The sequence below is a fragment of the Phacochoerus africanus genome, chromosome 9 (assembly GCF_016906955.1).
Source record: "Phacochoerus africanus isolate WHEZ1 chromosome 9, ROS_Pafr_v1, whole genome shotgun sequence".
In the NCBI taxonomy this organism is placed as follows: Eukaryota; Metazoa; Chordata; class Mammalia; order Artiodactyla; family Suidae; genus Phacochoerus; species Phacochoerus africanus.
Window position 1 is genome coordinate 20,276,984 of NC_062552.1, and position 13,336 is coordinate 20,290,319.

General features: G+C 41.1%; 1 protein-coding gene across 3 annotated transcripts in view; it reads left to right on the plus strand.

Annotated features, from left to right (window-relative positions):
* Positions 1-13,336, plus strand: part of CARMIL1 (capping protein regulator and myosin 1 linker 1) — a 313,277-nt gene that overhangs the window by 226,396 nt on the left and 73,545 nt on the right. For all 3 annotated transcript variants that reach the window (XM_047797118.1, XM_047797119.1, XM_047797121.1), the window contains exons 25-26: positions 5,658-5,786; positions 6,644-6,775. In XM_047797118.1, coding sequence (XP_047653074.1) covers positions 5,658-5,786; positions 6,644-6,775 — 261 coding nt within the window. The remainder of the gene's footprint in view (positions 1-5,657; positions 5,787-6,643; positions 6,776-13,336) is intronic.

A 13,336-nucleotide genomic window follows, 5' to 3' on the forward strand; every position in this document is an offset into this window, starting at 1 on the left:
TTTTATGCTTGCTGTCAGGACTTCTTCCCTACCTAATCACGTTGTAACTTTTCAGAATGTGCCCTCTGTCTCTATTTGACTACTGAAATGGCTCTCAGCGGATCTGGTCTCCAAGTCAGAGGCCTTTTCTCCCTCTTTATCTTTTGATGAAATGAGGCCATATGTGCAGCGGTCAGGAGTTTGGGTGCTCAAGTCAGGTGATGATGTAGATTTCAGTACAGGCTCTGCTATTCTCTCTTGGTGGGAACTGATGTTAGTCACTTAACTAACCCCTTTAAGGCTCGCTTTCATCGGTAAAATGGCAAAGATGACTCTGAAGGTGCAGTTGACGATGACATGAGATAATGCACGCAAAGTACTTGGCTCCTCACTAGTAAACATTGTTGCTCTGTTTTTATTATCATGATTATCCTTATTATTGACTGTCTCATTTATCGCAAGATGCACTTCTTGGCTCATTTGCCAATGTGCTGCTCTGAATGTCTTTCTGCTGTTCTGTCTCTCCTTTCTACTCAGCTTTCTCCTTTCATCTTCCAGACGCAATCATTTTTCCGAGTTTTGTCCTTTGTGCTAGCTAATCTATTTCTATCATTTTAACTCTGTCATCTGTGGGTAACTCCTAGATCTATCCCCTCAGTTCCTGTTTCTTTCCTTTCTTTTCAACTGCTTATTCGGTATCTCTGTCCGGCTAGCCCTCTGAGATAGGGTCACTGTGACTAGACTCCTTCTTTAGAACAACTGATTTTGCCATTTCTCTCAGTGACATCTTCATTGACTGGGACTAGAATCCTGGAGTCGTCTTGGACACCTGATTTGCTTTCTTTGTCCATGCCCTGCCCACTTACCTTCAAAGTGTCTTTTGCAGCTATCTTTTCTTTCTGATTCTAATGTCTGTCTTCTTGCTAAGGCTTTTTATTAACTCCTTCCTTTGACTTCTTTTACACACACTGCAAGAACTAGTTTATCCATCTTCCATGTCTCCTTGAGCTTTTTACATCCCATTTCCTTTGTATCAGGGAAGCTGAGTCACTGTGAGTGTTAGGGGGTAAGAGATTTTTAGACCTTCACACTTGTGGGAGGAGCTGAGGGAACACCTGCTCTATGCCTGGTACGTGGTGTATTGAAACTCCTTATCCTGGGCATCAGCCTTACACTATTTTGCCTTAATGTTCCAATCTGATCTCCCACAATAAAGTGCCTCTGTTCCTAATCAGGAAATAGGAATCACAGGTGTTTGGATATGCCCTTGTGTATGTTCACCCTTTGCTTAAAACTCCCTTCTCTTTTCTCAACTTGTAGAAATCTTTCAGGACACAGTCTAAAAGCTCCCTTTAACCTCAGCTAAATGTGATTCCTCTCTTGACTGAAATCCTTCAGGACTTGCTATCATTCATTTACTCATTGAATAAACACTTCTAAGGGTCTGTGATAGAGCAGGCACAATTGTAGGAGATGAAGCTTCAGCAGTGAACAAAATGGTTCCTGTTTTTGTGGATATGATATTATGCAAACATCATATCTTGAGTTGTTAATTGCACAGATTTCTTTCCACTGCTAGGTTTTTATGTTTCTTGGTGGCAAAGGGTATTATCTTATTCAAGACTCTTTCTCATTCAATGCTAGGGTGTTGAGTTTTCTCTTGAGTGGAATACAGAAATAGACATGGAGGAGGACAGTTTTCCATGAGTAAGTTTGCAGGAACTGGAAGAATTGTAACAGGTTGCAAGCAACCAAAGATGGTATTTACTGTTACCTGTTCTGAGTCCTGCTCTTGAGTTCTCTAGCCCTGCATATTTGGAAAAGCCTATGCAGTCACCACCAAGTGAGATGTGAGTTGCATGATTTAGTTGCCAAAGAAGCCAATTTGATTTTTACCACATCAATGAAAGTATACTTTCTAGACTAAGAAAGGTGATTGGCCTGTTCAGTTTACCAATCCACTCTTCCGTGTTACAATCTGTTTTATTGAGGGAGGTATGTTTCATGAGGGTCTTTGATGGAAAAGAGAATTCAGAGGCGAGGCGACAGGGGGTGGATCAGGAGGGAGGTGGAGGTTAGGGGCCATAAAATGGTGTCACTGTAGGATAGGAAAAGGAACAGGGAATGTTAAGCCTGTTGAAAAAGATTAGGCAAGAAGAAATAAAAGATAGCTCTGTTCAAACACAGGCAAGACTCTTGACTGTTTAGGGTGTTCTCAGGGGGAAGACAGGTGACCTATTGAAGGACATGGGAAGACAGATGAGGACTCAAAGATGACCTAGTCCAAGAATGACAGAGTACATTTCCTTGGTAGGAAGTGAGCTTCCTGGACCATGCCAGCCAACAACTTTCCTGGGTTGCTTTAGAAAAATGGAACAGATCTGCCGTGGCTCAGAGGAAACGAATCTGACTAGCATCCATGAGGACGCAGGTTTGATCCCTGGTCTCACTCCGTGGGTTAAGGATCTGGCGTTGCCGTGAGCTGTGGTGTAGGTTGCAGATGCAGCTCAAATCCTGTGTCACTGTGGCTGTGGTGTAGGCCAGCAGCTAGAGTTTGGATTTGACCCCTTGCCTGGGAACCTCCATATGCCGTGGGCGCCACCCGAAAAAGATTAGAACAAAACAAAACAAAATGAAACAAGAGAGTTAGGGTAAAGTAGGGAGTTTAAAATAAAGATTCCAAGGGCAGTCATCCACCTTGCAGTCTTTGATGGGATAACTCAAGAGATGACAGTCTTTCAAACTGCAGTCTCCTTTGTTTTTCACGTTTGTGTATTTTAGGGACTTGAATTTGAACTGAGAGTCAAAACCCTTGCTCTCCTGCTTTCAAGGCTTTCAGTTTGTACTCTGTGTAACCATTCTGTGTCATCTTAAATAGTTGAACTGTATGGGCCTTGAGCTCTTTAGCTGTAAAGTATCTGAATGTGATCCGTTGGGCTGTGTCCACCCTTACTGGGAGGTTGTGTTCAGAAGTGTCTTTGAGACTGGTGCAATTGTATGTCTTAATTGAATTGAAGAAGGAGATTTTTATGTTTCTTTTGGATGTGGTTTTACACTTAGAGACCATTTCATTGAGTTCATTTAAACCCTTTCCCCTGGGTGAATGCTTCATGGCACATGTTTCAGGAGTCTCTTTGGTCTCGCGTGATTTTTAAAGATCAATTTTTCAGTGCCACATCCACGTGCCTCTCAAATTTGTCTTTTGTGGCCTCAGATGTTCTTTTCTTAGTATGTGGTTCATTTTGTCTCTTGAAATCAGGTACTCATTCTTGGTGAGACATGAATTATTGATGACCATTTCTCTTCAGGAAGCACAGATCAATACAATAGGTAGAGGATTTGGAATTTGTATCCATTAAGATTTTTTAAAAAACATAGATAGTTCTCTGCAGGGTGCTGTGTAAATGCAAAAAAAAAAAAAAATTAAGATGTGATCCTTACAGAGATAGACTTGCAGATCTTAAAATCAAACTTACGGTTACCAAAGGGGAAATGTGGCAAAAGAGATTAATCAGGAGTTTGAGATGAACATATACAGTCTACTGTATAGCACAGGGAAATCTCAATATTCTGTAACAACTATATGGGAGAAGAAATAGAAGAAGAATAGATGTATCTGTATGTATAACTGAGTCACTATGCTGTGCACCTGAATCTAATACGACATTGTAAATCAACTATACTCCAATATATTTTAAAAAAAGATGCAAAAAAGATCCCTGCCTACAAGTGTAGATTTTGGTCAGATGATCGCTGTATGAGAAGCATTGTTCATGTAACTTCTTTTTCCTATGGAAGCTCCAGGTAGTTCACTTATGTAGCCTTGATACATTTTTACAGGCTTAGGAGCTGTTCTCTCTCTCTTTTTTTTTTTTTTTTCCGACTTTTTCGGCATATAGAGATTCCCAGGCTAGGGGTCAAATCAGAGCTGTAGCTGATAGCCTATACCACAGACACAGCAACATCAGATCCTAGCCACGTCTGCAATCTACAGCACAGCTCGTGGCAGCACCGGATCCTTAACACATTGAGCAAGGCCAGGCATTGAACCTGCGTCCTCATGGATGCTAGTCAGATTCATTTCCCCTGAGCCATGACGGGAACTCCCTAGGAGCTGTTCTTAATATACATTGACATTCACATTACGGGCCCCTTATCAAGAGACTAGGTGTTTTGAGTGGTGTTATTTTACTGGATTGTCTTCGTAATAGACTAGGAAAGAAGATGGGGTGGCCGTTGTGAACCTTTTTTATAAAAGAGAAAGGCAGGGGGTTGGGAATATTGCAGCTGGTAGACGCAGGCTCTGTAATCAGATGTTACGTCTGCTGAGCGGCGTAGGGAAGTTTCTATTATTGTGGAATTTAGGAGGGAGAAGCAGACTGAATTGGGCTTCCTAGAGTTCTTATGTCAAACAATTTCAAAATAAATAGAAAAGTGTGAACTTAAAAAAGAATACTGCTGGAGTTCCCGTCATGGCTCAGTGGTTAACGAATCCGACTAGGAACCCTGAGGTTGTGGTTTGATCCCTGGCCTTGCTCAGTGGGTTAAGGATCCGGCGTTGCCGTGAGCTGTGGGGTAAGTTGCAGATGCAGCTCAGATCCCACGTTGCTGTGGCTCTGGCGTAGGCTGGTGGCTACAGTTCCGATTGGACCCCTAGCCTGGGAACCTCCATATGCCTCAGGAGCGGCCCAAGAAATGGCAAAAAGACAAAAAAAAAAAAAGAACACTGCTGGATCACCACCTCTGTAACTGAATGACCAGGTAGGATGGGCCTCTTGATTTGTAGCATGTCTGGGGAATAAATATATATTTTTAAGAATAGACAACCTGCACCTCTGATCAAAATATGAGAGACACTTTTTTCTTCAGACGTCTTAGCTTTGTTTTTCTTCAGACATCTTAGCTTTGTTCATGCTTCTCTCTATACATACAAATATAAAAGAGCATGTAATTGTACCCTTCTGTAATAGTTTTTGTCCGCAATAGTGATCTGCCACTTCCCTTTGGGTTTTATGTTTAAATCCGTGGAACAACTGAAAATGATTCTGATGTAATTCACCTGGAGAAGCACCTTAATGGAATAGAAACAAGATGTTAGTAACCTTATTATTACCTATGTTAACATAATAAAACCTCAGCTTGTGCTTTTCGGTGGGGGGGGGGTGGCGGGGGGGGGGGGTGGCGGGGGAGGGGGTAGAAAATTACCTGATGTAATTGAACGAATTCAACACAACATTAACTTCCAGGGATGTTCCGATTTCCAGCAGGCTGTGGGCATCATTTTGTCAGCAACTCAACTGTTCAGAATTGCACATCCTCTTTTTTTGTTGTTGTTGTTCCCTCCATACCTGACACTATGTCTGACCACAGAGGGCACTCAGTACACATTACTGTCAAGCAAAATGGCACTGAGTTGTGATGCGATTCCGAATCGTCAAGAAGTATTTACTTTTGTTCTACTCACTGCATTTCCGAAGGCAGGAAGGGGGGACCAAAATCCCTTCTATGTTTGTCTGGAGTCAGTGTTGCCACATTTTCTTATATGAATAGATACGTTGATAATTGTCTGTAGAGATTCTAGTTAGAAGTTTGCCTCCTCATTCCTTCTGTGTTTCCTTTTGTCTGGATGTCGGCTGTGCTGACTTGGCCGCTTTCTGTCATTTTTATGTGTGGCGCAGATGATTGACAGAATATGTGTGAAAGTGCAAGATCATCTCAACTCCTTACGAAACTGTGGTGGAGATGCCGTCCAGGAAGATTTAAAATCAGCAGAAAGGCTCATGCGTGACGCTAAGAACTCTAAAACGGTGAGTTTTGCTTCAGGGTGCGGTGTGAGAGCCTTATGGAATAAAGAGCCTTTTTAAACTTCGGATTCAGGAACTAGTTCTAACTTTCTTTACCTTTCTACCCAACTCTTAAGGTTATAACAAGCGGCAGTGTGAACTGAGTTACTCTTTGCCTCCTTTCTGTACTGGTGCTAATTATCAGTAATTAAAATAGAGTTTTCCTGCAGAATCTGTGGAATATTGGTTCCAGAACCCCCTGCAGATAGCAAAATCTGCAGATGCTCAATTCTCTTACACCTACAATGGTGTAGCACAGGGGTTTTGCAGCCTCAGATGTGGCCAGCCAGCTGTCTAGAATTAAAAGCACAAGTCAGTGTGACTTAAAAACAGTCTAATCGGGTCCTGAGTAACTGGGAGGCAGTTGTAATTTCAGTGAGTGCCAGCTCGTTGAAAGCGATTCGGCTCCCAAGCTGATAGAATGAAACTAGCCTCTGTCACCTCTAAAGGAAGCTTCTCTCACCTTAGAACTTCATCCTCAACGTGTCACTTTATAGAGAAAGGACCAGCTGGCGGTCAGAAAACCTGGGATCTAGTCAGGCTCTGCTATTAGAATCCCACCATCATGGCATTTTATAGCAGGAGGAACCTCATGGGTTAGCAGACACTCTCACACCCCAGCTGGAGACATCAAGGCACACAAGGCTAAGGTACTGTCCCTCTGGTTCCAAAGCTGGACCTCAGTTTCTTAATCTGTATAAAGGGCCTTTTCATTATTCCCACTATTTCTCCACTCTTTTTACTAACTCTGCAGTGACTTTGGCGTTTCCTTAAATTATTATTTAATTATGGAGAGAGAATACTTTTCTTTTTTCTTACAGCTGTTACCAAATTTATACCACGTTGGTGGTGAGTCTTGGGCGGGAGCCAGTGGCTTGTTATCCAGTCCAATTCAGGAAACCCTGGAATCAATGGCCGGAGAAGTTACGAGAGTTGTCGATGAACAACTCAAGGTTTGTGGTTTCTGTTATTCTGTAAAATGAAATTGTTAGGACTTAACTATGTATGTAGCATTTCATACCAAAGCTACACTATATTTCATAGATGTGTGTGTACACATAAGCCTATGCATACATACATATATTATTAAAAACGGAATACTGTGTCTTTTCCAGCTTGCTTTAAAAGTTTTGGAATAAGCTTTTACATAATGAGATCAAGTAAAACCTATCACATTCAGTTTTGGTGTTGATGGTAAATCTCACCCATTTTTAACGTAAGACAGGTTGCCACTGATAAGGGGATGATTGATTTCTGTTTACGAAGAGAAGTCTGCATCCTGAAAAGTATCTTCTGTTATTACACTTGATTTAGAGCATGGAAGATAATGACAGGCGTTACGCTTACTCTGCCTAGCTGCTGCTTATAACGGAGACTTTACCATTGGGTAAATAGATCACAGTCCTTGTAAAGAGCTGGTGGAAAAGATTAGGAAAGGGATTTAGAATGGAGTTATAATACCCCAAGTAGCAGAGACTTGTTTATAGACTCGTGGGCTGAAAAAAAGGTCTCTGAAATTTAAGTGAATAGAGTAGCCTAAGACCAGTTTTTCTTTTTTTCTTTCTGTCTTTTTTTAGGGCCATGTCCATGGCATATGGAAGTTCTCAAGCTAGGGGTGAAATCGGAGCTGTAGCTGCCAGCCTACGCCACAGCAATGCCAGATCCTTAACCCACTGGCGAGGCCAGGGATCGAACCCATAACCTCATGGATACTAGTTGGGTTCATTACCACTGAACCACAGCAGGAACTCCTACCAGCTTTTTCTTAAGGTAGCTCCATAAAAGAGCTATAGCAGAGAAAATTTTCACTTTTCCAGGAAGTTTTCACCATTTGCAATCTGCCTGTTCAAGGATGCCTTAAAAAAGATCTTGTTTATTTTTATTTATTTATTTTGTCTTTCAAGGGCCGCACCTGTGGCATGTGGAGGTTCCCAGGCTAAAGACCTTGTTTAAATTTCTACATTTATTTGGTTTGTTTTTTTCTGAGAACACAATTGCTACAGGTCAGAGGGATTTGATGTGCATTCAGTAATAAATTTGCAACATGCTAATTCCTCTGTAAATTAAATTAATGAGCAAGAGAATGTTGTGGATTATTTAGGAGTTTAAGCTCGGCTTTCTGTGCTGCATATGATACAGAGATTCTTGTGTGTCATTTTTATTTTATTTAACGGTGGTTATTTTGAATACATTCTGAGTAAAGACAAAGGGGTAGAAAAAAGACTGGCTGGTACAGCTCCTGCCAGATCATTTGTTACCTAAAAGCACTTGTTTTATCCTCCCTGAAGAATAAAATATGAGCAAAGGATGCTTTCTTACACATTTAAAGTCATCTTTATTACTTATTTGCCTCCAGCTGTAAAAAAATCAAACTGCTTTTTGTGAAACATTTAAGCCGTACTAACAAGTATTAAAAATGAAAGTAAAAACCCCTTGGAATCCCAGAAATGACATCATCCTTAATATTTTAGTGAATTTCCAAACATTCTCTGTCTACATAGTATATGTATAGAATATACTTTTACATGTATGTAATCTCCTATATGTATCTTTTTCTATTGGGTACATTGTGGGTACAATTTTAGATCCATGAGTAATCATGACTTTAATGGCTACAGAGTGTTTCATTGTGTAGACGTATGGAGGTACCAGTGTCCTGGGAAAGCTCAGTCTACCTGTGTGAACTCCTTTCCTTTCACTTTCCTCACTTCAGGCATTTATAGTCACCAGATGGCAGGGGTTGGGGGACTTTCCTCCACCCAACTGGGTGTCCTACCATGTAATGCAGACACTTTCTGCCTGGAAGTAGCATCAGATGCCAACAGGCTAAGAGCTCCATCCCACAAGACTAACACCTCCCCCCACCACCACCTCCGATGCCACCCGGGAGTCCAGATTGTCACCTGTTCTTCTGAACAGTCAGCCATGAGTCTGAGGTTCTGGGAATGCCTCCAGGGTTCGATTAACTTGGGGCGTGCCACCCTCCCAGTACCTCTATGTGCTCACCAACCCAGAAGCTCTCCGAACCCATACTTTTGGGATTTTCTGGAGGCTTCATCATGTTGGCATGGCCAGTCATTAACTCCATTTTTAGCCTTTCTCAGGAGAGAAGGGGGTGGAGCTGAAAACTTGCAGCTTCTAATCACAGCTTGGTCTTTCCAGTGACCAGTGTCATCCAGGAGCCCACCCAGAGTTACCCCAGTAGAACAAAAGACACCCCTATCATTCAGGAAATTACAAGGGTTTCAGGAGCCCTGTGTCAGGAACCAGGGTCAGAGAGCAAATATTAGAACAAAAGATGCTCTGAGTGTTCTTATCACTTAGGAAATTACAAGGGTTTCAGGAGCTCTGTGCCAGGAACGGGGGGCAGAAACCAATATATATTATCTCTTATCTCACAGCCAGTAAAATTTATTTTCTGATTTCTGATTAATCCGTTTAGAATAAATGCCTGTGGTTGATCCATTACTAGGTCAAATGGTACACACAGTTTATACTTTTTTTTTTTCTGTCTTTTTGCCTTTTCTAGGGCCGCTTCCTGTGGCATATGGAGGTTCCCAGGCTAGGGGTCTAAACGGAGCTATAGCCACCGGCCTACGCCACAGCCACAGCAACATCAGATCTGAGCCACGTCTGCGACCTACACTACAGCTTGCGGCAATGCCAGATCTTTAACCCACTGAGCAAGGCCATTCATCGAACCCATATCCTTACAGACCCTATGTCAGGTTCTTATCCTGCTGAGCCACAGCAGGAACTCCTGGATTTCTTTAATAACCAGTGATGCATCGAGTAATTTTATTATCCACTTGTATTTCTTCTTTTGTAAATTCTATGTTTGTGTCTATGGCCTAATGTTTTTCCTTTAAAATATTTCTAAGAACTCCTTTTTTACTAAGAATGGACTGGTATTTAGATCAGCAAGAAACTTTGCAACAGGAACTTCCCTGCCAAACAGCTTCCTAGGGGCACCTGTTGCAATTGGTCTAAACCACAAGTTATCCCTTGTGCCTTTGGTCCATTTCCTTCCCAGTGCCCTGGATGGTGGGAACTGACTCCTGGCGATCATTCTTGGGAGGGAGTGGAGGAGAAGGCAGAGGTCTGAAGTAAAAGGCATTTGGGTTTTTAAAAGCCTGAGTATATTTAAGACCAAAACATTTCTTCTGTAAATAGACATTCCTCACATTTTTGGGAGCTGACCTTTCTGGCCCCTTGTCAGTGTCACAGGTGTTCTCTGTTCATCATAGCTGCCTTACTTGCAGCATCATCTCCTGATTTTCTCTCATTCTCACTATCTTGAGGATGCCAGGCTCCCAAACGCCCTGCTTTTTCCATTCTCCACTCCCTTGTTTTCTTTACTCTCAGTCCTTTTGTGTTGCTGGTTCCTTTCCCTTCAGGGGCTTCTGGGCATGAACCATAGCAAATCCTCAACCACAACTTCTTAATTAAATGTCACTCCTTCATTTCCGTTTCACCTAAGGGAAACTAAGTTCATGTTTGGTTTTTGATACTTTCAACAAGTCAATAGGCAGTTATGTCCTTTCTGTTTCCTTCCAGTTTACCTGACAAGTGGACATCATTTTATGAGTTAAAAAAAAAAAAAATCCCTCCTTTGTCTATTTATATAGTTTTCCAGAATCTCACTTTTCTTAACTATTTAGGAAAAATGTATTTTTATGACAGTTTAAAAAACTGAATATTGATTTAATTACAGTGGTCATTTATTTCACTACAAATATCAATGTCTTTGACTTAAAAAAAAAAGTCCTTTCTCTGTTTCCAAAATTTCCTAAGATTAACATGTTATCCTAGCAACAGCTAAAATGAATGCATTATTTTATCAAAATGAGTTTTTATTATAGTGGAAAAAAAATGTAACTAGCAGGCCTGGATTTATGTCCTGAGTTTGCTGCTAGCTGACTGTTTGCTCTAAGCAAGTCACCGAATTTGTTGGGACTGAGCCTCCCTGTTCAGGATGGTCTTGGTCTTGAGATAATTAGGGGGATTATATCCTTAATAATTGATCATCGTGTATCGTGGCCAGCAGTACACATTTTGAATTCTGGATGAGAGTAAGTTTAAATAGCTCTTTGTGCCATCTTTCAAAAAAGAAAAATTGTTTTGAAAAGCAAAAGAAATGGCTGGAAGAACCAGCCTTCTTAGCAAACTTTGTGGAAGAAAAGAAAGCAGTAAGTTTGGACAAATACCTTCTTTGAAAAGGGGTGATATTTTCTCTGGACTGGCCTGTTACAGGTATTTTTAAACGATAGCTCTCCTCCTATTTCCCCTTTTTTTTGATGCTAACATTTATTCCTGGAGTAATCATAGGTGACTGAGCGGGGTTTGAAGGTTTTAACATAAGGAAACTTTTCTTTTTCCCTTCTGGACCTAAATTTTAGAATGCTTGTTTTGGCCTTGAAGATTCTTCATTTCCCTCAGGGCTTCAGCTGTGAAATACTTGACTAGTAACTATCAGGTTTACTGAGAAAATGAGGCCTGAGGGGTGTGGGTGGCATTTTGGCAAGTACTAACTCGGTGGGCTGGGAGAGGTCTCTGAGTTTGCATATGTTCCCCCACTTTGTATTTTCCGAAGCAAAAGGGAGATTTCAAAGCACTTTGGTGTGAAGGTTGTTTTGCATGTAATGAATTACAGTTAGTTCATATATTCTTGCAGTGAGCAAATGACTGCCATGTTAAGGATATGAACCCAATTTATTTCATAAATATTGTACAGGGTTTCTAAGTACCACTAGCTATTTTTACAGTTAAGAAACACAGAGCCTCATAACCATCATTGGAAAAATACACGCACAATGAAATCTGATTATCACGTTTCAAATACAAGGCCTCCTCAATTCAAGCTTCTGAAGCAGGACACATAGACGTAACAAAATTGAAGAATATGTAAGAAGAGAAACATGGATAGTGTGAGAAAATTTGACATCAGCCTCAACTAGATTTCCAGAAGGAAGGAAAAGATAGTATATAAGAGAAAGCAATAGTCGAGGAGATGGTGAGTGAGAATTTCAGGGATTGATGAAGATTAAAATCTTCTGATTCAGAAAGTCCATTGAAACCCAGGGAGCAAAGATGCAAATCCATGTCTCAGATCATCATAATAGAAAATACTGACGACACAGAGAAGATCTTAAAAGGAGCCAGAAGGAAGGGAGAGCCATATTAATTAAAAATGATCAAAATTAAGACTCACCAAAAAGCTAAAAAAGTAATGAACTAATAAATATCTTCAGGAGTTCTTGTCATGGCTCAGCGGAAACGAATCTCACTAGCATCCATGAAGACTCGGGTTCAGTCCCTGGCCTTGCTCAGTGGGCTAAGGATTCGGCCTTGCCATGAGCTATGGTGTAGGTCGGTGGCTACAGCTCTGATTTGACCCCTAACCTGGAAACCTCCATATGCCACAGGTGTGACCCTAAGAAGATAGATATCTTCAGGCTTCTGAGAGAACAAACCAAGAATTATATGCTCAATAAATCTAATTTTTGAGAATGAAGACAAAACGAAACCATTTCAGCTAAGCAAAACCCAAGATAGCTTACTGTCACTAGACTAAACTAAATAAACATCTAAAGGATATCCTTTGGGGCAAAGGAAAAATTATGAAAGAAAGAGGGTCAGAGCTGCAGGAAAGAATGGCAGAGATAATGTCAAATATGAGTAAAGAGAAACAGCAACTATATGAAATGACAACATTGATATCTTTTTTTTTTGTCATAAAATTAGGAAAAAATGCAGGTAAGATCCTGGAAGTGAGCATTTAAGTCACTAAGGAGTAAAAGTAGTTTTCTTCTGGAAAAGAAGTATTTGATCTGGATTGTGCATTTCAATATCCATTAGACACCTGCGGTGATCTAAATTTAAATAAAATTCAATGACAGCAAGTTCCCACTGTGGTGCAGTGGAAATGAAAATGAATCCCACTAGTATCCATGAGGATGCAGGTTCGAACCCTGGCCTCACTCAGTGGGTTGGGGATCCCGAGTCGCTCTGGCTGTGGTGTAGGCTGGCAGCTGTAGCTCTGATTGAAGCCCTAGCCTGGCAACTTCCATACGCTGCCCGTACAGCCCTAAAAAGCCAAAAAAAAAAAAAAAATTCAATGACATTTAAAATTCAGCTTCTCAGTTGCACTAGCCACATTTAAAGGGCTCACTAGCCACATAGGACTAGTGGCTCCCATATTGCACAACACAGGTATTCGCATATCTCAAAGTTCTGTTGGACAGTGCTGCTTTAGACATGAAGTAATGAGCGTGTGTTAAAATTTCTAGTGTGGCCATCAAAACAGAAGCACTGCCCCAGGGATCATACTGCATACCAAGAGGAGCATTAGGAAATGCGTGGGGTTATTTTGGGTTGTTACAGCATCTAACATGGGCAGGTGATAAGGATCCTAAACATCCTGTAATACCAGGTTCGATCCCTCATCAGAAGGAATGCTATCACTCACAAATCTAGTGATGCCATAGAAAAGACATCACCAGAGATAAGATAGG